This window comes from Cheilinus undulatus, linkage group 20 (genome assembly GCF_018320785.1).
Source record: "Cheilinus undulatus linkage group 20, ASM1832078v1, whole genome shotgun sequence".
NCBI lineage: Eukaryota > Metazoa > Chordata > Actinopteri > Labriformes > Labridae > Cheilinus > Cheilinus undulatus.
This window is the reverse complement of record NC_054884.1, coordinates 34911834-34938535: the sequence shown is the minus strand read 5'-3', so window position 1 is coordinate 34938535 and position 26702 is coordinate 34911834. Positions and strand designations below refer to the sequence as shown.

General features: G+C 38.5%; 1 protein-coding gene across 1 annotated transcript in view; it reads right to left on the bottom strand.

Annotated features, from left to right (window-relative positions):
- The window catches only part of tbx21 (T-box transcription factor 21), a 38527-nt gene extending 24127 nt beyond the window's left edge, over positions 1 to 14400 (bottom strand). The window contains exon 1 of the mRNA XM_041815923.1: positions 13562 to 14400. Coding sequence (XP_041671857.1) covers positions 13562 to 14106 — 545 coding nt within the window. The 5' untranslated portion in view covers positions 14107 to 14400. The remainder of the gene's footprint in view (positions 1 to 13561) is intronic.
- Between the last annotated feature and the right edge of the window lie 12302 nt (positions 14401 to 26702).

The window sequence follows — 26702 nt, the reverse complement described above, 5'->3', positions numbered from 1 at the left end:
AACGAAGATTTTTTTTATGTTAAAGGTACAGTGTGCAAAAATGGGACTATCAACATCTAACAGTCAATTCTGGAGTGTGATGCTCATTTCTCTGGTGATAACTGTGGGAACCAGTGAAGTTTAAAAATCAATACATGCTTAACTGTTATTTGGTTCCTTCTATGGTGCCATAGAAACAGGCAAAATGCAAAAATCCAAGATGGAAGCTTCCTTGGAGGGGACCCTCCCTATGTATGAATAAAAGGCTTATTCTGAGTTAATTTAAAACATAAATTCAAAAAATGTTTCATCAGATGTCAACACTAATTTAGATCAATCTACTTATAAATGTTATGTTTCATTTTAACCAAGCTTGTTTTGCTAAATGCTAATAGGCTAAATATTACACACTGCACCTTTAAAGAGGCTCAGCTAGCCTATTGGCTCAGTACAAGACTTCAAGACTTGTCTCCCTTTATCTGGCTAGAGGATGCTAGGAGGTACAGGGTTGAGTAATTCTGATTCAGATAGCCTTCAAGCTTGTTAAAAAGTAAAAAAAAAAATTTGGAAAAGTGTAGGGATTCTATTCAATGCATGTAGACATTTTCTGATGATAACTGTAGTGTATAGATCCAATTAGGGCTGTTGGTAATAAGTTTCCTCCGGTCCAATTCATTCCTAACAGCTGTCCCCCACTTTCTGACCCCCAAAAGACATTGGGATCATGTGATTGCAAACAACCAATCAACAGCAATCAAACCTACAATAGCTTCTAGAAGTAGACAGCTGTGTTACAGGTTTGACATAGCACTTGACCAGGATTGTGGGTCTGAATCAATAAGGATGCTAATAATTAGTCTGACTAGTAATTCTGGAGCCCTCTAACAAGGGTGCCAACTTAAAACAGGGAACCAAGCACATCCCTAACTACAACCAGTGAGATATGGTTGTAATTATAAGAGGGTAGCAGAGAGAAATGAATGACCTAAGACCCAGTTCTTTCTACCCTGCCTACTTTGACACCAGTGGGAGTCAAACCTGCAGCTCTAAAGCCACCAGACAGTCTCCCTAACAGACCTGCCTCGGTGCCACTCTGATTCAACGGAAACTTGATGGTAATGACAGGCGGCTGTTTGTCGCTCCCTCAGCCTCATCGAGGTGTATACATACGCACATGAATACTCATAACTGTCCTCTTATCTTTCAGACAAAACACCAGTGAAACAGATGAGCGTGGTGAACCAGCCAGTAATACAGAGACAGTGTGGCTGGTAGTGACATTTAGAAAAATCAAAATAAACTGAGTGGATGCAGAGGAGGGAGGAAGAGGAGGGAGGGGGGAGGGTTTGGGTAGACAGAGGGGAAACCGCGGGGGGGAAATGGAGGTTAGAGAGAGGGAGAAGGAAAGAGCAGAGGGGTAGAGGGTTTGTCCTGGGGATGCACGGCAGAAGAGGGGAAGAGGAACTGGATATTCACCGGGGAGAGGACTTTTCTGCATGAGTGCATCCGCTGATTCATCCGGACAGGAGTTCAGGTCCGGTTTTTGTCACCGTGCGAGCGCCTGATCATCTGTGACGAAAACGTGCCAGTCTACAGCTGCTGCCGGACACAAGCACTCTTTAACACGGACACTCCTGCTTCTGTATCAACTGATGCAGAGGAATTCACACGTGTCGAATTTTCAATTTTGTAGACTGTATCATCTGAGACAGTTGATTTCATGCTTCATACTTCATAGAGATAATGGCTACAGTTTCTTATATTCAACAAATCCTACAAATATACAGGAACCAACAAGGTGTTTATCTAGTTTTTAGCACTTTTCAACCTTACTACACTAGCTATTGAACCTCCTGTACACTTGTTCCAAAAATGAAGACATTCATCCTTTAAAAAGATCATAAATATATGTATTTACTTTTACAAAAAGGCCCAGTAACTTCTTAATCAAAGGGCCATGTTGCTTTTAACAAACTGAGTGCAAAAAGAGGATAAAGTGCATTTCCTAAGAGCCACTTATAAACGGTGGATTAATAGAGCTGGGCAGTACTGATATCACCTTGGAAGGCCAACCTTACACATTATGTCCGGCTCTAATGCTTATAGTGAATTTAAAAAACATCTTTCAATGGAACATTAAATTAAAATATATGATCATGAAGAAGATATAGTTTTAGACATGCACGATACTGGATTTTTCCTGATATCTGATATTTACAAATTAATTCTAGCCAACAACGATACCGATATTTAAATGTACTTCAGACCTAAAACTTCAGTCTCTAAAACACACAACTGAGACCTTGAGGATAATCACGTTAACAAAATTCTAGGGATGCACAATATTGGATATCTGATGTACCGATATTTACAGATTCATTTTAGCTGATACTGGTACTTAAACATGCTTGACATAACAAAAAATTCGGTCCTTTGAACACAATTTAAGATTTGAGGATAAAAAAGAAACATTTTTTCTGAAAGCACACTTTAAAGTTTAAAGAATGAGGATGAATATAAAAAAGATCTCAACTTACATAGGTCTGTTAGTCCAGCCCAAAACTCCACTAATTTATTAGAAAATATGGCCAAATTTTACAGACGATATAAGCTGATTTTCACTGCCAAAATGTTGGATGTAAATATCGGCAGAAATTTTGATATATGCTGATACTGATGTCAGGCCGATAAGATCATGCATCCCTACAAAATTCAGTCTTAAAACAGACTTTAAACCGTAAGGAATGATGACAATTGAAAAATAAGTTTTGAGCTGATGTTAATCTGTCAAACCAGCCTAAAACTGTATTGACTTATTTGTTTGTATAGCCAATATTCACAGCTGATAAAGGCAGATTTCTAGCCAAAAAAGCCTGATTGGTGGAGCCTGAGTTTCAGCTGTGGGCTCAGAGATAAATGGATGGTAACTGTTGAGCTCTGTGGTGACGACAGATGGCACCACATACGTGACTTTTTACGTGGATTTTTCTAAATAATTAAATTGCAGTAGACGGCTTCAGCCTGTAGAGGACACGTTCTTATTTTAACTATAAATGGCACAGAAAGTGTCTTGTAAGTGCTTTTGCCCATTATTCTAGAGTACTTTAATATCTGACAGTTGTGTACAATGTACTGCATGTTTAAAAAGTTTTTTTTAAACTGTTTAAATTAAATCTGAGATTCTGGGCTCTTTTCTTATTTTAACCATAAAGGGGCCCAGAAAATGTCGTGTGAGTACATGCTTTTGCCCATTTTTCCACAATACTTAGAACTTTTAATATATGGTATTTATTTACATATTATTGCATGTTAAGTGTTTTAACAGTTTAAAATGAAGAAACACAAAAAACGGGGAAACTTTATGCTCGAATCTCAGTGGGAAAAGGGGAAATGTTAGTAATTCTAACTTTAAGCAACATTTTTACTGAGCACTAAGAATAATAAAATGATCCATGGTAGAAAAAAAGTAGAAAAACTGACAGATCTTTGACCAAAAGAGAAAGATCACTGTCTAAACTGCACAAAGGCATTGGTGACATTTGGAAAAATAGGTTGAACAACAAAAACAACAATACATTTACTGACATTGGGTGTCCAAGACTTTAAGCTTTACTGATAAACAGATCAATACTGTCGAGTTAAAATAAAGAAGTGCTCCAAAATTGAATTAATCCATATTTGGTGTTAATATTTGGAGAGCTGGCTGATGTTTACATGTTTGATGAAAATAATGTGTGAGTCTAAGTTATGAATAAATGGTGCAGCAGTGTGGCTAAATGGAGCATTTTTAATAGTTTTAGACAAAAATGGTACTGCATTGTGAAGAGAGAAAGGAAATATATCAAGGTTTACATTCACAGATTGTTCTTCTTTGAAGCAGTTTTTCATCCAAACAGGAAAACACTCTTATATCTGAACCACAGAACAACTAAGTCAAACTTCAGCCACCTAAACCTCTGTTTTTCTTCTCTACCAAACCAAACATAGACACCCATTAAAAAAGACACTAACACTAACCAGCATCAACCAATCTGTGGCTCTAAAACAGGCTGTACTTTAAATATTCAAAGATGTTATTTTACCCAGAGTAAGAGGAAGCTCATGCTCAACTATGTGATGATATTGGCACTTGAAGTTTCTGCGAAAAAGCTGCATATGCGCACATAAACAGCTGAACAGGAAGTGACAAGTCATTCTGTCAAAACCTTGAAATAGTTCAACTTCTGCTTTCAGAGCCACACACACAGAAAAAAATTGATAAAGACCTCTATAAATATGTTAAAAATGGCATCTTGAAGTGTATTTTATTTTAGTGGATTGAATTTTATCCCTTATATTTGTTCCTTGACATTATAATCGTGAGGATAACTGCAGTTTTAGTATGAATAAAGCCAGTCACAGGAGAGAGGACGCCCACTTTAATTTCCTTGTTGACATGAAGTGAAAATGTCTAAAATATGACATACCTACTCTGGAAAGAAACTTGATCATTTATATTAAATGACTGGAGAAGGTATTTACCTCATGCTTTTTTAAATTTCACAACCATAAATATTAAACATAAATATATAGCTGTAAAATACTCTGTGGACAACATGATGCAACTGCCATCCTCATTTAACTTCCCCATAAATGTTGACTGTGTGCGATAGTAGCATGATAATTCTGCTTTTCTACGCTAAGAGGACTTAAAGTTGTATTGCTGTAAGTACCTACAAATCTTTTTTAAATGGATTGATGATTAGGTTATTTCCTCTCTGTAACCCTATGAGCAGACATCAGACTGATTCATATCAGAGTTTAGGATCAATGAAGCAGAGAGAGCACATGACCATGAATCCTCTCAGTCTGAGGTGTAGCTCTGCATTAATTCCCTGAAAGGTGGTAAAATGCGTAAAACTTAGTCAGTCCTATCTCCTTCCTAGAACCCTAGCACATCTCTGTATGGTCAATCAGAGATTCATTAGCATAACTTTGATTAGGGCTATCAAAGCATTAAATTATTGACTGCAACTAATCACAGTTTTTATTGCATGTTTAAAATGAATTTATTTTGCATTTCAAAATTAACTTTTTTTTTTTTTTAAGATTTATTTTGGGCTTTTTTGTGCCTATATTGACAGATGAGGACAGCGGATAGAAACGGAAACAGGGATGAGAGAGTGGGGAAAGACATGCAGGAAAGGGTAACAGGCCGGATTTGAACCTGGCCGCCTGTGAACATGGGAGGCACCTTAAACCACTAGTCCATCTGTGCCCCAAAATAAACTTTAAGTCCATACTGGCAATGTAGAGCAATTCTCAGCAGTGTCATGACTTGTGAGTGAAATGCAGTCAAAGAGATCTATTCTATGATGTTTTATTATTCAGATGAGAACTGCTATGATACACCAGTGTGGCCTGAAACCCATCTTAGAGCTAGGAGACAGCTTGACAGGACAGGAGACATTGTGGGAAATGAAGTCTTGTTTTGATGGTAATTACTGTCAGAGGAGGGCTATTCCATTCAGCAGAACCATGCTGTAAATTTTGGAAAGGAATAAATCTATCTTGTTTTAAAACAAACTTTTCACATGGAAACTTCAGCCCGATAATTAACAATCCTATCCCTTCCATCAGATGTAGCAGGAAGCGCAGTGCTATATGAGCTAATACATCTGAAGTTCGAGGCTCTAGCAGCTAAATTTGTATGTGAAAAATATTGTTATCAGAAGATGTCATATTATCAAAACACTGAGCTAAGAGAACAATTCTGTGATTATATTTATACTATGAAATTGTCACACTATGATGGTGATGATGAAGGGGAAAAGGTGATGAACCACCCTTATATAGGAATCCCTAGAAGGTTTTTTTTTATGAGAATTAAAAAAAACTGTTAATCAAAAAGAGAAAAGGTGAACTGAATACAACATGAGACATTAATGTTTTACTTGTTGATAAAGATACGGAAAAAAAAATATAGATATATATAGATCAGATATAAATCACTTTAAACTGAGTAACTGTGAGAGTCATTGCTATGAAAATGATACATCACTCCATCAGATGCTGCGGTGTGATCTGGTAGACTTTTAGAGTGTAGCCTGTCACAAGCAGTTGCAAATTTTAAAGTAAATCTGTGGTCTGAACTGGGCTCAATGTTGGTATGCATTAAGAGATATGCAAGAGCGCGTGTACAAAATGACTCACTGGCAACAACAAATCAACAGAGATTTTCTCAAGAAACTGTTCTTTCGTCACGCTTTTACTTTGTAATTTGCACTCTCTTATACTAAAAGTTATTTCCTTGCTGTTTGGATCAAAACCAGCTGTTATTTTGAAAAAATTCTGGCACATAAAAAGTTGTGACATTAAGTTAACCATGCCAAAAGACTCAAACTGGATAGAAAAGTAAGTAAATAGCTAACAATAAATTGTGAAATATTTGGTATCAGAAGGTGTAGATGACTTCTGACTAGTTCACTGAGCTTTCTACAAGATAAGCTTTATCGCTAAGGTGATAAGGTGAGTAGTCTCCAGCCACTCCCTGTTACAATACTTTAGTTATGATGCACCTAAGGGGGGAGGGACCTGGATGCAGCTGAGGACCTCAACCCAATACCAGAAGTCAGAAAATCATCGCCATAACTCATCTTCTAATACTGTAAGTCACTTAAACTGAACGCCTTCTTTGTTTTTTTTCTTCTTGCATCGCCGCCATATTAATATAGGCAGGTCCTCCACATAAGGAAATACAAGGAGACGAAAAATACTCGACTTTTCAGACTAACAAGTACAACGATTACATAACATTAATATTAATAAATCGATTTATGACCCAAATTCAAGTATATTACAAGTTCAAGTACAGACATAATATGCGACGGGAGATTGGCTGGCTGGCTGGACGCCAATGTCGCTGCCATGTTCAGTTCAAGTGACCTCCAGTATTAGAAGACTTCTGGTATGGGGTTGAGGTCCTCGGCTGCATCCAGATACTCCTGCCTAAAAGGGTACAATAGCACAGAAATGATACTATGGAGTTTGATAAAATAATACAGATAGCCCTCACATTAAATACCTTGAAATTCACACAAAACATTTCATTTTATTACTCCAGTACAGGTGGATTTCAGATTGATGATTTAAAAAGAGGGTTGAGAATTAAGTCATAATGAATCAACAAGAGGTGAGCTTTTACAAAAAAAACATAGCGCTAAGGTATGAATTCAGGGCAAAAAAGCATCTTTAAAAGTAAGATATTTATTAATATTTTCAACCAAAAGTCCTTTAAATGAAGCTGCTTCTTGGAAATGAGTGGAAAGAGAAGTCTGTTCTCTTGACTCATAACTAGAGGAAGCACTTGTGCAGGTGTAGGATCTACATTTTAGTTCAAAGCAAGTTAAAGAGGAAAAAAACTTCATTTTCTCTTTTCATTCTTAGTCACTTAATCCCTTTTTACCAACCCAGAAATTCCCATTAATTTGCACCTTTTCTGCACATTGAGTATTAATTTCTTCTACTTCCTAAACAGAGAATGATGCAATAAATGCCTCTCTGTGTGCAGGGTTGATGACTTTTGCCTTAATGCAGTAGACAAACAGCGACCACAGGGTCTGAAATGGTACCGACCACTGCAGTGATCTGACTTTAGCTCATGAGAAGTGCAGATGAATTCACCTCCCTTTGCTACAGGCCCCTGAAAATGTCTCGAGATTTCAAAGCCCAGGTGTGGTACACGAGAAAAACTTCTGAGAGATCTGTCAGGCTGTACACCAAGCAGGCATCTACTACAGAAAAAAAGAGAATCTAGTCTTTTACTTCCTGCACTTCAAAGGTGCCTCACCTCCTCAGTGTGGCCATCTAAAGGCTCAGTGGTGTTTGACCCTTCTCTTACTTTTCTCTACACTCTTAATCCTATAGATACCAAGGTTTTGATTAACAATGCAGACCCTCAGACTTTCCCAAAAAATCACAGCAAAATTAATGAGGAAGCCTGAACCCAGGATGAAAATTTAAGGAGGAATTCGCCTCTGATACTGAAGAAAAATATATTTGGTGCAGCTCCTTTGCTCAACTTCTCCAAAACCTTGCAGGGGTTTTTGTGTTTAAAAAGTCATCATTGTTGGTTTTGATACAAGATCTGCATGAAAGGAAGGGTGTTATGATGAAAAACAGAGTGTTTTTCATCATTCAAAATACTCGTAAAATGAGGTTTGTGGTTTTTGCACAACATGAAAAATTGCTTTTTGTCTCCTGTGGAAGGATAACACCTCCGCACCCAGTTCAATGAACCGGTTGTTGTTGCGGGTAATATTAACACATGTGGCGATACGTTTTGCAAGTGTGTCTGTGTGAACCTCTCAGCGTTATGTTTGCTTTTGGCAGCACTGACAAATTCTGACATAAAACTGTTGGAATTAGGGATGCACTGATTCAGATGAAGTTCAAGTAATTAGAGTACTAATATAAAAGCCTAATAATACAGTCACAGTTCTTATAATTACTCTGAAAGTTTGTTTCATTTTCATCAGATGTTCCTTCCCCCTCCTTTGGACCCTTCAGAGGTATGTGGTTAACAGTCTGCTCTACTTTTGTCATCTTCATTTATGTTAAAATATCACCAAACTTCAACTTAGCCTCTTTTTTGAGCAGGTAGGCTAACATAAATGATGCTGAGCCATGTATCAGCCATGTTTTATATGTACAAGTACTTAGGCCTGTTATATCACTGCATATTTCAAATAAATCCTCTGGTCTTCTTCTGAAAATGAGTGTTTCTAGACAGAAACATGATGACACAAAGTATGAAGAATGACAAATGTCAAACATGCACTTCAAGGAAAGAAACAGACTCAATGAAACTTCTTATTTTGATCAAATCTTCCTACACACAATCAACTTGCACCTAAAAAATCCAACAAACCAGCTCCTTCTGTAAGAATTATGCAGCTTCTTAAATAATCCATGTCAGTAACCATTGACACAGTTCACTGATACCTGAAAACAGCAGCTTTTAAAGTTTAGAATCAGAAGTAGGGGTTAAAGGTTAGTAAAAATAATCTAATTGTGTTTTTTCCCCCAATATTGCGATTTAATATGCGATTTTTCTCAGGTCAATCTTAAGTATTTTTTGACAAATTCAAGAAAAAAATAATTCCACAAATAAGACCATGTGCAATAAAAAATGACATTATTTCAGAAGCAATTAATCCATAGTAGCATGAATCTGAATATGGGGGTGTAACAAGCTTTATTCTATAAAGGAGGTGGCTGGGGTGGAGGAAGTGAAGCTGGCTACCAGCTGAGGTATGACTTTCGTGAAGTAATGCTAGGCTTCATCAGTTTTATTTAGAATGAGCTGACTATTTTTGCTCATACTGCAAATGTGATGTGATTTGCTTTGTTTAAAGACATCAGTATTCTTATGTCACTCATTTTGATAAAGAAAAACAAACATAAAACCCGAAAAGGAGGATTTTTGTAAACCATTATAAAAAAAATGGACACTTGAATGTTTGCATAACGTGTATAAAATCTCTGCTGCTGCTGCTGCTGCAAAAAAGATTTATTAAACTGCTATTTTGACACATTTCAAGTTAAAGAAATATTGCAACTTCTGTGATTTGTAAATTGTACTGTGGGCCATATTGTGGTTTAATCTAATTTGATTAGATTTGATTAACTGCCCAGCCCTAATCAGAATCAGCTTTATCGGCTAAGCGTGCTCACACAAACAAGGTTAGTTTTGCTCAAAATGAAGAGGAATTTTAACTCAAGCATAAAAATAAAATGTGCAATCTCTAGTCACACATTTTAACTAATAACTTCTACGTGTATTAATGGTACAGTTGCAAAGATTGCAAGGATGCTGACTCAAACCAATAAGATATGTCAAAATGTGGCAGATGAACATGACGTGCATAAGACAGCTGACATTTTACGAACAGTTTTAACCCTTAGATGCTTAAATATTTAGCACAATAAATTAATTTCTACTCCTTCATTAAAAAGGAATATAATAGCATAACTTCTTGTTTACCTTACAATTCAATATGTACAATTCATTAATCAATTTGCAGTCAGCATCACCTAGGATACACTTCCCATTTGAGGCATACATTTTAACATTGCCAACCATATATAAATGAGCCGTGTGCCAGCTTTTAACACACTTTTTGATCAGTTGCTAGGCTTCTGCAAATCACATTTTGTGCAACGTAAAAAAAAAAGAAGAAAGTTTTAAAAAATTGATGATTCTTATATGCTTTTAATGCTAAGCTATGTGAGAAAAATGACTTCACCTGCTTTAAAATGTGGCTTATTACCCAGGACATGGGTTTGCAAGTTTGGATAAATGTCTGTAGATGTATCTTTTTTGATTCTAACTGTTGTAGTGCTGCAGGGCACCTGGGAAAAGAGACCTCAGTCTTAGTGTTGTTGCCCTGTTAAAATAAAACAGAGACAATTCCAAACTTTAAATTAAAAAGGAATTAATAACAATTATAAATCAAACACCTTTAATTTTTAAACTATCATGACCCTACTTTAGCATTTTGAAAACATTTTGACAGTGACAATAGAAAGCCTCACTTTGCATTTCTGATAAATTATGGGAGCCAACTGATCAGACGTGTGTACACTCAAGCATTTGTCAATAAGCAGGAAGTCATCAGCATTTCACAAATGATCTATCAGCTATCTATAGGGTATAAGGACATAAAACAAAAGCTAACATGAAAGTTATAATAAGAAAAATCCCCAAAGAAGTACAAAAGTGCTATCTCACTGATCTGACTCACAGTCGGTGCGGCAGCAGCTCTGCATGCAGTGGTAAAGAACTTGTGCAGACTTAAACCATGCAAGCTAAAGGGGAAGAGTCTATCTGCAGATAGAAATCCAAATGCATGCTCTAAAACTTCAATCAACCTGCTGTTGAAACTACAAGTGCGAAAAAAATGCAAAAACAAATTCTAAAAATCTTCCATACATTTAATTTGAAATTGAAGCTGCTTTGATAAGGACTGAGTGACAATAAAAGTGAATTGATTGGAGAAATATCAGTGGCCTATAATGTGACAGTGCTCTTGTTTTCTGCTCAGAGCCGAGCCATGAGAACTGCGTGGCCTGAAACCTTCTGTCAAACACAAGTGTCGCGTTTTACACGATTAATCCTCATCGACGTGACTGCGTCTTAATGCTCACTGACCCAACACGAGACCCGGCAGCGCCTTCTCTCCCCTCTCTCTCTCTCTCTGCTCAGGAGGCCCACACTTCTGTGTTTTTGTGAAATCTTCACTTCAATCATTGCTGCTGCTGCCACACATTTAAGATATCGCACTGAGGTTTGATTATCACAGACTTATCAATGCAGTGAATCCAGTCTGTGTGTATGTGAGAGATCTGGAATGGTTTGTCTCTGATCGGATTTTTTCAGCATTTTTCTGATTAAAATACCAGAAATGACAACTTATTTTCCAGATTTCTGGTGGTATAAAAAGGAAACAATTCAGGCAAAGAGTAATTTAGTGCTAAATGACTGAAGGCCTCCTTTTGGTATTAAATCCTTGCTGTGTTAAACTGAAGGGACCCTTGTAAGTGTAGTTTGAACAGAGGTGTCAAAATGTTGTCCAGCAACTCAGCCTGCAACTGATCTTCTACACAACCTTGTATCTTTTCTCTTGCACGAAAGTAAGTTTAACCCAGGGAAAATTTAATTTTGATACCTAACCTTTCCATTCTACAAAAACAAATAACAAAATCAGTTAAAATCAATTCTTTAATTTGAAAGGCTAATCCTTGGGATTGTTTTCTACTCCACCTGTGGATCTTAAATCTGTTAAAACGATATGTAAACTCTTTTCTGACCAATTCTGTGAACAGCATGCAAGGTGTAAACACGACTTATTCTATGCTGTGCATGTGGTTCAGAGGTCATTCTCATCATTCTTACAACTCAAGCCCAAAGCTGCCAACACCTCCATCATCACCCGACCAGTGATGTGCTGCTGAAGTCTGCAAGAAGTGGCAGAAATGTAAAGCATGACTCTGAGTCTGCAACAGCAGCATGATGAAGCAGAAAGTAAGTCAACGTTCCACAGAACTTTACTCCTCAAAGTTAATAGGAGAAGTTGCATTGTGATGCAACAGATCCTCATCAACGGCAACAGAACACACCGACCTGGACCAAACAGTCCCATCTAGATACTTTTGAGCTGAATGGTAATGCATATGTTGATTTTTGGATGGTTGTCACAACATCTGATGTATAAACTTTGATATGAATCTAGTGAAACTCGAACGACACTGAAACCTGTTTGACACCAAAGCAACTAAAATAAAAGCTCTAGACACTCAATATTATTTTCATTTTGATGATCAAAAATTGCAGGACAAACTTCTACACATCATCTAAACTGTACCAAAACATTTCAGTACTTTTATCATCAGATATGGCTGTGAGAAAAGCCATATCTGGTGATAACAGCCTCCACTATTTTAGAGGTTGATGGAAACAAAAAGTCAGATTATAAATCAGAAACAGGAGCTAAATTGCACAAATATTTTGCCGACATTTGTAAGAGAAGTGAGGGCCACTTTTCCACGTTTGTGCAATTTAGAGATTGTTCAGAAGTTTGCCTGCAGTTTTTTTTTATAATTAAAGATGAAAAAAGCACAAATTTGGTGTCAAAGGCTTCTGTTTTATAGCAGAAATCAATATTATTTTATTTTTAACACTTGTGAAACAAACCTAAATTGAAAAAGAAACAAAAAAGATGGTTGTCTATTTAGACAGAACATTTAAACAGATTATCTTTTCATCAATTTGCATTTTACACTAAGTGGTTCTTGCTGTAAACAATCTTTTTACAGAGCATTAGACCTGGCATTGTTCGATCAAATCTGCACAAACTATATTAATATAAATGACAGTCTTACACTATTTCTCAATCAAAAATGTAGCTATTTATCTGAGAAGATGACACTGCCCAGCCCAAACCTTTAGTAACTGAAGGCAGCATGAGAAGATGAGAAAGAATATTTTATTTATAATTAAAAAGTTGTTCCTTTGGGCTTAAAGGGCACTTGATTCGTGGAAATCTGTCACTGAGTAGTGAAACGGTGAAAAGAGACGCGTAATTCAGTGCGTAATTTGCAGTTTCTATCGCCTCCTCTTTGTGTAACATGCAGGCAGCCGAACTGTTTATCCTTCCAGATTGTGAAAACCGCTTATATTTACAAATTAAAATGAATCGTTAAAATAAAGAAATCTTTACAGGAAAGATCCTGACAAAGTGCTTGAAATAAAGCACGTGCAAAAAGTTGAACCAACAGTGCGTTTGACCTGAAACTTCATTTCCACGAACCCACTTCAAAGTTTAAGGAATCAGGATGAAAAGAGAGAAAAAAAGTTTAGAACTGCTAGGACTGAAGAGGTGGAAGGAAAGGAGAGCGTGCGCAATTTCGTGCGTAATTTGCGATTTCTAGCACGTCTTCTTTGCTGAAACTTGCAGGCAACCACACTTCTCTCCCCAGATCGTAAGGACAGAGCAGATTGTGTTCGTGAAAATAAGAGCTTACACGTTTCTGGGGGTCTTACCTGCCCTGTTTGGTGATTATCATCTCGGTTTGGAACTTGTGAAACTTGGCCCACAGCGGGTAGTTATTGAGCAGAGCCTGCGTCTTCCCGCACACCTGGAGCCCAGGTAAAGGGTAGAGAGGCGGCCGCTGGTAGCCGTGCTGAAAGCCTGTCGGGTAATTCTCCGATGAGGGAGAGTACAAGTCTTTCCCGCCTGTAAAGCCGTCTCCAGCCGCCGGGATGTAACCCTGTCCGGCTGCGCTCCTTGGAGGAGAGCGCACGCCGCCGTAGGGGCAGCTGCTGAGGCTCTGTGCGTAAAACCTGCCGGACTGCGCTGCGTAACCCCCCACCGCCTGCTCCGAGCTGTAGGGCAGAGTCAGAGCGTCCTGCCCGCTCTGAACACAGTCTGGGTAGTAAAACCTCGCGTCCTGAATCCCCATCTTGAACTCGGTTAGATCCTTCCCGCCGCGGTGCAGGTGACTGCTGATGTCGGTGTTCTTTGCGAAAGTTTGCGTTTCAGTCCCATTCAACATGCTGAGGTAGAGAGTGCCACCTATGCCGCCCATTTGCAGCCCCGCTCCCGGTCTGTGCGTAATGTCATAAGGCTCCACTCGTGCGTCCAGATGAATGAGAGCATGTACAATTAAAAAAAAAACACACACAAAACAGCAGAGTGTGGACAGTTATCCTCTCATAAATCAGCCAGAGCGCACTGACAGGCCACAAAGTTTAGAATGCAGAGTCTGAGCCGTTAAAACCAAAACAAATTAAGACGTAAATCCATCAGGAGAGCATTTATCTGGTAACTTTTTATGACCCGAACAGCTGATTGTCTTGTTTTTGACATGTGGAGTGGCTGCCAGTGAGTCAAACCCACGCTGACTTTTCTAACCTATGATATATACATTTAGTGAGCGCTCATATTATTGGAGGTGTGTCTGATGTGGAGGGAGGACGTGATAGGTTCGCATGGACAGTGACACGTCCCTCATCTCTGCACAAATCACACACTGCACTTAGAAAAACAGGAGCTTTAAATGATTTAACACATACATCAGCACAATATTTAGTATTTATAGTTTTTATAAATTACAGTAAAGTGCCACAAACTCCACCTAGGAATTCGTTTGCGCAATTTTGGTTTTACGCATGAATAATTAACACCGATTTTTGCCTTTTATCGATCTGGTAATCACATTTTTTTAATGATGATAAAATAAATAACACCACTGATAACTAAAAAGTGAAGATACTAGTCACAACAAGCACGATCAATGCAAAAATGAAGAATGAAACGTCCTGAAAATAATGGCAAAATGAGTGAAAAAGACTTCAGGCTTCATGTAGGTGTAAATCAGGTCTGCTGATAATTAATATCATTAATTAGGCCAACAGATTACATGTGGGCCTGTAGCTTCAGCAGTAAAGACTCGTTGTCTTATTACATTAAATTCGCTTTATAATTAAAGAATAAAAGATCAGAATAATTGGACTTGTGTTGATTATTATTCACTCAGGCGATCTTTTAACGGCTGACATTATTTATGACTGTTTATTTTCGCTAGATGACTCTTCTTTGATTTAAAAAAATCTGAATTTGAGTCTTTTTTGTTGTAAAGTCTAAGATTACTCAAACACAGAATAAAAATGAAACAATGCATCATCGCCTCTTTCAGGCTGTTCTGACAGATTTCTGTGAAATCATGCTCTTCAGAGTTTTGGTTCTGCTTCACAAGATTTATTTTCATGATAAATCATGAAAACTTAAAATCTTAACCCATCGTTTTTAAAGTCATAAGACAGGAGTGAGTGTGCATTTCAAATAGCCTTGTTATGTTATTACAGGCATTATCAGATACATCAGTGGATAAAATGAATCCAAGTGTAAAATTCTAAAAACAAAAGTCAGTGGTCTTACTTGATTCTTATTTTTTTCTTATTTTCATTCATTGTCACCATTTAAATAAACATTTCTTTCAGAGATTTATGTCAGCCTTTACAGTTAAAATGATAAATGGTATAGAAACGTCTAAAGCAGTGGTTCTCAACAGGTGGGTCGGGACCAGTGTTAATTTCGTCGACTAAAACTATGACTAAAAATGTTTGTTGACAGCCTTTTTTCCATGACAAAAACTAAAAAATAGATCTGTGATGACTAAAACTGACAAAAACTAAGTTTAGTTTTCGTCAAGATGACTGCAACTAGACTAAAATGTACTGGAGTTTTTCGTCGGACATTCAAAATCTGTGATATTTATCCACTGTGGATAAATCTGTCAACAAACAGCGTATCTACAGCTATTCTGCCTCTCAGCTGTAGAAAGCAGGGACCCCAGGTTTGTCAGAGTGCGGAGAACACACCATGACTTGGTACCAGATTTAGGCAAGAAAATAAATGCTTGGACTAAAGGTAAAGACAAAGATGTGAGGACTTTTTATGGACTAAAACTAGACTTAAATGTTTTGAGTTTTCATCGACTAAAACTAGACTAAAACTAAAAAAAGTAGAAATGACTAAAATGTGACTGAAACTAAAATGTATTTTATTTAAAGACTAAAACTAAACTAAAATTAAAAATAGCTGCCAAAATTAACACTGGTCGCGACTAGGTGTCAGTAAAAATATGGTGGCAGAAAGTCCTGAGGTCCTTAGTGGACATGCATTGATACCTTTAATTTTACCTTGTTTTAATATTTCAACTAATTTAAATCATTCTTTTGCAATAAATAGGCTACTTTTCCCAGGATAATAGCATGATTTCTCAAGATCTCTGGATAACTGGCAAAAATGTACACATAATGATGGGGAAAGAGGGTATAAAACTTGTCAGTTTTGTCCCTTTCCTTTTTCATATTAGGTGTTTAGGTCCAATCATGCTCCAGCCTGAAACATATTCAATAAATTAAACATGCATTGTTGAGCATTTTTTTGGAAACTTGGGTCGCGATTTGTTGTAAGAGAGACTGGTGGGTCCTGAGCCTGGACCAGTTGAGAACCACTGGTCTAAAGGGTTGTCTGGAATTAGAAAATAAGGCTTTCAATGAATTTTTAAAGTCCCTGTAAAGTGATTAAAAAAATCCTTATTTTAAGTTTTTTGTATGACAGGCCACTGTGTAATGAACCACCAGGCCAAATTTCAGTCATGAAAAACGTCTCAAAGTTTATCAAATCAAGCTTCAAAATCAGGAGAAATGAGGTATAAAAAGGATGGTGTGGGCGTATCAGTTAAATAAGCTGAGGCCATGCCCACAAATGAGAAAAATGATCCTCTCAAATTTAAAAAATGTTTATGATCAGAGCTCATCTGCCTGGCTCTGTGCCAGATTCAAGCAACAGAAGAAAAAATTAAATTTACTGTTTTCTGGCACAAATTCTACATTATGACCCTTTTTATGACCCATAGACCACCGACAGATTTGGGAAATTTAATTCACAGTGATCAGAACACAGCATGTAACTAGCTGTCAACTTTCAATATAGGCAGTGAAATCAGTTAACAACAGACTGTACTGAGATGAACTACTCTGTGATTTTATATCGTAGCATTAGGGGGCAGGGTTATTCCCCATCAAGACTGGTGATGTCATGGGCTCAGATATTTGCTCTGCTCAAATTAAACCAAGTAAGGAAAGAGGTGAACAACATTTTAACGGTCCAAATAAAAGAAATCAGTAGTAGTAGTTTCCAGCAACCTTATTCCAACATATAGTGTGTTAAGACACAAGGTTTGGATTTCACTTTGCAGGGACTTTAAAATTGCTATTAACTTTTGAAATGAAAGTTGATTGCATTTAGCAACATTTCAAACCACGTTTAAAAGTCCATCATTTTGCATTAAAAAATCACTGAAATCCATCCATACTGAAAATGAGAGGCAATTCTCCCTATTTGCCTTGATTTGATCATGATAAATGGACTATAACTTGTATAGTGATTTTCTAGTCATTTGACAATTTAAAGCACTTTCACACCACAGGTCACACCTACCCATTCACACCCATGCACTCCACATTCACGCACTGATTGCGAAGGTTGCGACAGGAAAACCGGCCAACAGTAATCCCAATCAAAAGCATCCAAGCTTACACACCACCAACAAAGCAGTGGGAGCAAACTGGTGATGTGTCTTGCCAAAGGGCACATCAACATGTGAATGTACAACCTTCAGATTGATGATGACCAACTCTACCTACTGAACCACAGTCACCCCAGAGATGCATTTTATGATGTTGATTTTAGGATTCATGATTTCAAGCTTTAAGTGCTGCACGTTACAGTGTGGGTTAGGGTTAGAGGTAGGAAATAACTTCAAAGTGATTATTCTGTGAAATACACTGTTTTGAGGGTGCAGATGGTCTTGCAGTGAGGCTGCACACCATGTACACAGGCGACCCAGGTTCAGGTACAGCCTGCGGATCCATTCCTGCAATTCTCTCCCCCACTCACTCATCCCCATTTCCAACTCTATCCACTGTCCTCCACTCTGAATAAAGGCATAAAAAGACCAGAAAAATATATTTAAAATACACAGTTTATCACTGTTATACATTCAGAAATATGTAGGAGTGCATGTACAAAATGACCCACTGACATCTAATGATCCCTACTAATGTGACAGCATTTACACTTTACAGAAGCTCATGTTTAAGTGTTTTCTCTGTCCAAGTAGCCCAGTAAAGGTTAAAAATTTAGCTAAGAACATCTTTTCCAAGAGATTGTTCTTTGTCTTGCTTTTACTTTGTTTTCTGTACCATCTTAAACTAAGGATATTTTACCTCTAACATTGCAAAACAGATGGATTTGCCAGATTCCATGTCTGTCATTTGGCAGATCCATCTCGCAAAGCTCCAATCTGAAATGATTGTGCCAGGTCTGAAAACAAACCTGACCAATCCACATCATTTGAAGAGAATGAGGCAGTAGCTTTGGGCAGGCTCTGACTGTACTGGAAGCTGGTAGCAAAGGCTGCTGCCGGTGTAGTGTTAATCTCAGACGTGGCTATAGTATAACAACAGTTTATCAGACTTGGGCAACATATTTTCATCAAAACAAGAGCAAAAAGCGACACTGATAGTCTGTCTTAGCAGAGAAGATGTTGGTGCATTTCTCTCAATTGGCCTTGGCATGAGGTTTATCCACCAACAAGCTCCATCGTTTTAAACTACAACTGTGCCTGCCTGCTGCGCTCATGTTATAATGAATGTGACAGACCGAATGTCAGTCTAATCACCCTCTAAGGATTTTCTGCAAGTACATCTCATATGGGAGGTTTTCCAGATCTATGCAATGGATGTATGAAGCAGGCTATCAGTCATGACAGGTTATTTTACCTTCTGCTTGAATAAAAACCTGCTTTTATGGGGAGCAGGTGGCCTAGTGGTTAAAGGCGCTCCCCATGTACGCGGGCGGCCTGGGTTCGAATCCGGCCTGAGGCCCATCACCGCATGTCTCTCCCTCACTCTTGACCCTGTTTCTGACTCTATCCACTGTCCTCCTCCATCTAATAAAGGCACAAAAATGCCCAAATATAAATCTTATAAAAAAAAACCCCGCTTTTATTTGGAAAGAAAATAAGGTTTTTCTAGCAGACTGTCATTAGGACATTAGCTAACCTCGAAAAAGAATTTGCTATGGATAAAAGGTGAAAAAATCTAAAAGGAATGGTGAAAATGTTTGATAAAATGAGATGGAAGTTACTTTTGACAGAGCTGTCAACACTTTTAAAAGTGAAATGAGGCATTCAAAGGTGCAGTGGTGTCTTTACTTTCCAGTACAGTCCAGTACAGCAAGTTGTAACCTGCTGTTTTCCTGCCAAAGAAGCTCAACTACGGTGCAAACTGCAAGGAAAAAATAGAAATTAATTTCATAAAAATCAGGTACGTTCATTTTAGACATTCACATTGAGATGAGCATAGCAACTCTGACCTTATAAACTATATTTCATACCTTTCTTTAAAGGACCTGGGTTTTTTGTGCACACAGTAAACAATTGCACATCCTAACGTCCTACTCTAGGTAAAACCATGAGACTTTTCTCTGCTCTTTACGGCCTTTTAGCGGCTTGTTTTGGCCGTCACAGGTCAGCCTGCTCCGAGAATCATCTTCATAAACACAGGTGAAAGAGATAACCCTGAGGTATCAGCAACTGCATGTGTGGGTTCTCTGAAACACACACAAATTAATGGATGAAAGCCCCCCGAGTACAGGTACGACACAGTGATCCCCCCTGACACTGTCACCGCTCTAATCCCACTTCCTGCGTCTCTCCTAGCAAGGTGAGCTCATAAGGGCACATGCTGAAGTCATCAGTGTTGACACAGGAGGCGATAGGGCCTCAGCGTGAGCGACACAACGGACGCCACGGCCAGCCAGGCGTGTCTACCAACCCCCACAGTCCCCTCCACCCCCTCCCCCTGCTGGCAAGAGTCACCACTTCCTGTACTCTGCTTCCGGCGAGAGCCTTCAGGACATCACCTTGTGAAGCACAATCAACTTTTATTTTCTCCTGACAGTGTTAATAGCAGGTCAGCTGGCTCATGAGCACAGGCATGAGGACAAACATGAAGTAAACGTTAGTTTTTTAAAAAACATGAAGCATTACCAGTCATCTTCTAGATCCAGCTGGGTGAGGTGTCAGAAAAACTTTATTATTTGGAGTCTCAGGGATTCTTAACAGTATACAAGTATCAGACAATGCATTAGATTGCAAAGCACTGCACACTCACTGCCCACACTGCATCTGTTAAAATTTGATTCTCTACCCTGTGAATGCAGGTTCTTCTTGTAAATAGTATGACGTCTACCAAGTTTCTTTTACTACAGACTAAAGGAACTGGGGCACATTGTATTGAAGAGACTTTGATGGCAGTGAGTCAAATAATACATATGTATATTATTAATGCACAACTATCTGAACTGTGTTAATCAAGCTAACAAGCTTTGCTGAGTAGGGAAAATAAAAGAATATCAAGGAAATATTCCTGTCACACACTCTTGATGTCTTATCACCCTCCTCTTTTCTTATTCTTGCAGTTTTAACATGAGCAAAAGAAAGGAAAAAAGGAATGGGACGAGTGAGAAAAACACAGTACTGTGTAGCATCACGCTGCATAATGCACCGTGCCACATCGTGCTGCATCGTGATACTGCTGTCAGGATACCACAGTAGAAATCACTGTCACCACGCTGACTCTGCCACTGACAATCACTCACGTTGCATGTAGTTAGCACATGGTGTAAGACAGGTACAGTGGCTGTCTCCTGGAGAGTCCAAACCATGGCCCTGAGGCCAAATGTGGCCCACTGCCCATTTTTGATTTAATTAGATGAAATATGGCCCTTGTTAGAGCCTGAAGCATGTGCTAGACTGCATTGTTCTTCTTAGTTTCAGATCAAGGCAGTGCTACCATACTAACACTGTAAACAAACATTTTGGCGAAGAAGAACTTTTATTTATTTTTGATTTTTTAATTTTGATTTATTTAATTCATACACCAAAGAAACTACAGGAATCCAACAAACCAGCCAGAGACAAGGGACTAAAATGAGACAACACTATAAACAGAAAACATTTGGCAACCAAAATAAAGATATCTTGATTTATAACACCCTAATAGATTACAGCTACAAATAACAGAAGCAATCATGTTCAGGGGTGGAGTCAGAGTGGCCCAGGTCCCCCTAAAATCTGATAGGTCTCCTCAGAATCCCTAAACTGAGTGGCTATTTGCCCTGTCAGCCAGCCATTTAAGCATACCTTCTCACGAGCATCTTGACCTACATTAGATCGGTCTTACTAACTTTAACATCTTCAAGGCGAGGTATATGAGAGTGGCCCCATCATTCTTTTATATTTCTGTATGTGGCCCCCAATGGGAACAGTTTGGACACCCCTGCTCTACTAAATCAGTCCTGAAATTTTCTTAAATGAGGTAATTTATGAAATTGAAAAGTGAAATCAAAATAGAAGGAGCTGAGTTGAATGATTAGGAATAAATGGATATCTAAATGATTGCATTTGCAAAGAGATAGGTGAAGTCAAGAAGAAATCTTGCTCTTTCTCGGTATTTTAATACCTTTAATGGACCACTCTGTTGCACTGTTTCATCATTACCTCGACTCCGGTCTGTGTCCACATGGTCGCATTTCAAAGCAAACCAAAATGTGTGATGCACAAGAAAAAAGCTCTCTAATTGGTCTGAAATTCTTGCAGGAAAAAGGAGTGGTAAACAAAGACTAGTAAAGACCTGTCTGACTGCAGCTGCTCCTAAACCACTTTCCAGTTTCAAAAGAGAGACAACTAAATTGATTGATTCTGCCCCTGGTCATCAATTTTTAGATTGGTTGCATTTACCCCTGGAGGGAAAAACATACAGTTTAAAAATGACTGGCAACTGCAGCTTTATAATAATACGCTGATGTACTGGAGTTGCTGAGGGTACTTAACACGGCAGTCCAGGTAAAAGGGTCAAGCTAATCTTCCTGCTCATCCACCCAAACAGTTTCCAAATATCTGTCAGATATGCTCATGGTGTGGTCTTTAACACCTGATCATCAAAGATTAATATAGATGGCTCAAGGTGGGTGTTTCCTTTCGTTAAAGATATTCATTTAGTCAGATCAAGGTTGCTTAATTTTTTTGCAACAACAGTGTTGGAGTCCATACAAAAAAAGCAAAATGAAACCACTCAGATTGTTTGTCGCACACCATTATTCAATCAATAGCTTTCACATCAGTGCAAACAAACTAACTTGGCAAAGGGACTTGAGGTTGTTGTTTTTGTTGTTGTTGTTTTTTTTTCCCATAAAAACAGGTTAGTTGAAAAAAAGTCCTCAGTCCTAACCTGGTGATCTCAACCTACACGTTAAACTGTATAATAAACAACTAAGGACATTACTGTTGTTTTCAGTGGCTCTGGGATGAATTTCACTTGAGAACAACATTTCTGTTTTCCATCAGTTGACAGTTTTATAGATAAAGTAGGGACTGAATGATTGGGGTTTATGCTTTTTCTTCACTTGGAATTCTTGGCACTGGGAAACTAGCAACAAAAAGACACAATGAACCAAAAAATAGTTTTTGAAAAAACAAGTTTGGAGGATGTGTCTATTCAAGTATCTGGGCATGAACTGGAGTCAAAAAAAGACCAAGGCCAAAGCCATGGCTGCGTTTACCAAATGTCAAAGTTTTGGAAGCAGAAGACCTCAATTTTCACAAATATAGCACACAATGACAGAGTCATTGTTTATTTCTGCTGGGAAAGCTAAGTTTCCAGCTAACTTTAATGCCCATGTGGGCAAAATGGTGTGGTATATCTCTAAGCTGTGCCTTGTCCTGCACATGGTTGTCAAGTATTCCTAAAGCAGAGTCTCATCTTGGTTTTATCCACATACCAAAGTATCACCACTCTCTTTGACACTTTGCCCAGGATGCTGCAAATAAATTCATTTCTGATCTGTAGATCTCTATCTGAATCCAGCATAGAGACAAATTGGTAACAGGCCAAAAAAACATAAAAGAAGTCTGCATTCTTCCTGATGATCTGGTTTGCTTTTTGTAGCATCAGATCCAAACTGTGTCTGTTTTATAACCTGTCAAAATCTCACTGTATGTCTAACTTTACAGCATTTAAAATCAACACTTAAAGGGTCCTTCCACATAAAACACGACGGTTCTCTATTTAACTGGCTCCTGGTGCCACTGCTCTACATAAGTCACTCTGGGTGAGCGGACATGAGAGGCAGAGTTGAGCTGCAACTGGACACTGATGTAAAATCTTGACGGCTATAAAAGAATGTAATAAAAGAAAGTGTGGTTAACTTCTACACAGCTTCTGTGGTCTGACAGATTTAGACGTGATAGACAGGCACACCAGCGGATGTCTTCACATGTCTTCATTAACACAGTCTAAATTAAAACAGATGGTACTTGAAAGAGAAAAAGAAGAGGTGATGATGGTTATCAGACTGTAGGAATTACATATATTCAAACCATTAGCTGCTTTAGAATATGAAGAAAACAGATTAATGTGTTTATGAGGATTACTAACAGCCATTAAAAGCCTCAGAATGATTCCTGTAAAATATCTGCAGATACTGAGATAGCTCCTGGACACTGAACTTTTCATAATTCTCTCTAATTGCTGCTAAAAGCTGCTGCTCAATCCCAACTCAGTGCCAAACTATTAACCAGATGGACTGTGTGTATTGCAGGGAATATAGCTCACATTCATTTGGGAAGCCTCCCATACAAAGCATTTGGGAAGGGTAGGACTTTCAAAAACGTTCTCCGAAGGTGACGAGATAGAGAATGTTCTGTCTGTTACATTCATGACAGGCCAACCAGAGCACCAAGACAAAATGAGGTAGTAGACGTGCTGCTCCAATACTAACCTGACCTATACAGGCTAGCACTGCCATAGTTTATGAACGGGTAAACATTTCGGTTACTAGATTCATGCAGAAGTCTATCAGGAGTAGTCCATACTTTTTACATGGTGACAGGGCCTAAATGGTGCCTGAATGGATACTTTTGCAGGGAAAAATGTGTGTTGAAAGTCAGCTGGAGAATTAAAGCTGTCTGGGTATCATGAATGATTTGCAGAAAAATCTTTAGAAGATACCAGTCAAACATGAAATGAGAATAGGTAACCGGTGTAACACACAGATCACACAAATTCCATCACGTATTTCTTGCCTTACATTGGGTGGCAAGGAATCAAAGTGAAGTATCGATATCTGTGTTGTAATTCCGTTCAGTAGATATCAGCCCTAATCAGGAGGTGAGCAAAAACATCTTCCCTGCTAAGAGAAACTTTCAGTGTAGCTCATTGCTCATGTTTTAATATAGAAGTGCTTAATTGTAGCTCCCTTGGTGGTTGGGACCAGAATTTGTCACTTTTAAAAGAAAAAAAATGTTTTTGCTGCTGTTCTTGCCCAAATCAGGCCTGCAATTTTGGTAAAATGTGCTGTTGAAACTGTAACACAGCTACCTGCCACTAGTAGCCAGTACAGCTGCAGTTGATGGCTACTCTAATGCTGCCATGATGCTCCACTATAACCTGACATGCCAGATGGATTTGTTTCACAACCCATCTGGAAAACCTTCCATAGACAGTGTTTGGGAAAAAAAAAAGTTGGTGGGTGACTGGATGAATGTTCTGTCTGTCACATCTTTAAGGGCCAATCAGAGCAACAAAACATGTGACGTCGTAGCCCCAAACTGAGATGCGCCGCTACCAAGGAGTAAACTCCATAGAGAACTGCATAACGCAAACCATGGCGACTGCAGACATGTCAGTACATGCCTTTTGTCGTTTTTGAAAAGAGAACAACTTGATGCTGTTCTTCATTCTTCTTTAAATGAAGTTCTGATCAAACTTGCGCTTTAGCAGCATCATGCTAATCTCTTCCACCATAATTGCACTGGCCTCTTCTCGCTGCTTGCATACATCACAACTCTGCTGCGCTTGAAAGTACTGCCCCTTGATGCTGATTGGTCCTGTCACTTTCTAACCGGGCCCAAACAGCTCAGATGGGAACTCTGCAAGACGGATTCACCAGTAAGAAACAGGGAAACGGATGAATCCATCTGCTTTGCGAGGTTAGCTCCACTACCTACATGATAACAAGCACAATGAAAAGGTAGTATCAATAGCATCTCATAGGAGCAGCACATTTTGGCTGTATTTTGATTTAGACAATGGAGATAGAGTTGTTTGTAGACTGTGTCGGTTTAGACTTACGTGTAACCACTCGACCAAATTAAAAAGTAGCAACATTCAGCACAAGCATGTGGACGTTAACCTGCAAGATGAATCGAAGGCCACCTTGCCGACACTGCTAATGTGAGCCACACTCTGAAAATCTATTTCACTGTGAGCCTGTCTGAAAAAATAGTTCTTAATTTTGTTGAGTTTAAGTCAACACTTGCATTTAAATGGATTACACAATAACTGCCCAGGAACGTCTCTACTCAGTATAGGTATGTGGCTAAACACAGTTAAGCTACTCTTAACAACTTAACAGTAGATGTTATTTCAGAACTGGTTCACAGTTTGATTTTAATGCCCCCTAGTGACCAAAACCCCCACTAAAGTAGTTTGTCACTAAATAAACTTTATGTATTTGGGGTATTTTTTTTACAACAAATTAAGCTTTCAAGGACAGTCTTCTACAAAGTCATTCTCTTTAACATGTTTTGGGATGACACTTTGTATATTTGCATTGGTCTGAGGCATACTAGCTACTTTAGACAGGTCTTGAGTTTTTGAGGTTGACAGCACTTAGTTTACAGCTTGTTCCCGCTGAATCTGCACTGGAAAGGCCCACCAACCCCCATCTGAAACTTGAGGAGGCGACTTGTTGCTCTAACTCATGACCACAATGTTCACTATGTCAAACTCATATATGCTTGTCGTTAATAAGCATTTCCTATCAACCTTATTCAGACCCATCTATCTCAGAGAAACCACCTCTAAAAATCAATAAACTTTTCAGTGTTTTTTGGGGTCATTTTTCGTTTATGCCGCCTGCTTACAGGATGTTTTAACTCAACTGGTGCTTTTGGGTGCATAACCCTTTGGCCATAAATATCTGTGTCTTGACATCGCGCCGATGTGGGTGGGCATGACACGGCTGACAGAGAGTTCACAAATCAAACCCAATGTACAGGCTGAGCCGGGGCATTCATTTCACTTGGACACCAGCTTGGCGCTTGTAGCAGGTGTACTAATTAAAAAAATATGACGTTATCATCACGGGGAGGAGATTTATCACTAGCCTGCAGGGGAAAATGACTCTACAGGTCCAGATACAGTCTTTATAGCATGTGAATGTTTCTTAAAATGAGGTGGAAGCTTCATCCTTAAAAACCACAGCCTAAGCACCAAAATAAACACAGAGGACCCCTTATGAAGGACTGAATACCTGTGTTTCTATGAGGGCTTTCCCCTTCACAGACTATTTCATTTAGTAGTTTTCAGCAGCCAATAGAGGTTAAACAATTCAGTGCTTTATCAGGAAAGAGATAGAGAGATCCTCTGACTGTCTTTTTTGGCTAATTTTCATTAGAAATAAGTGATCAGTAGTTCAAAATTAATGCATTTAATCACATATCACCATAATCAATCACCTGTGGTTAATATTCTGGTGTCTGCTGCT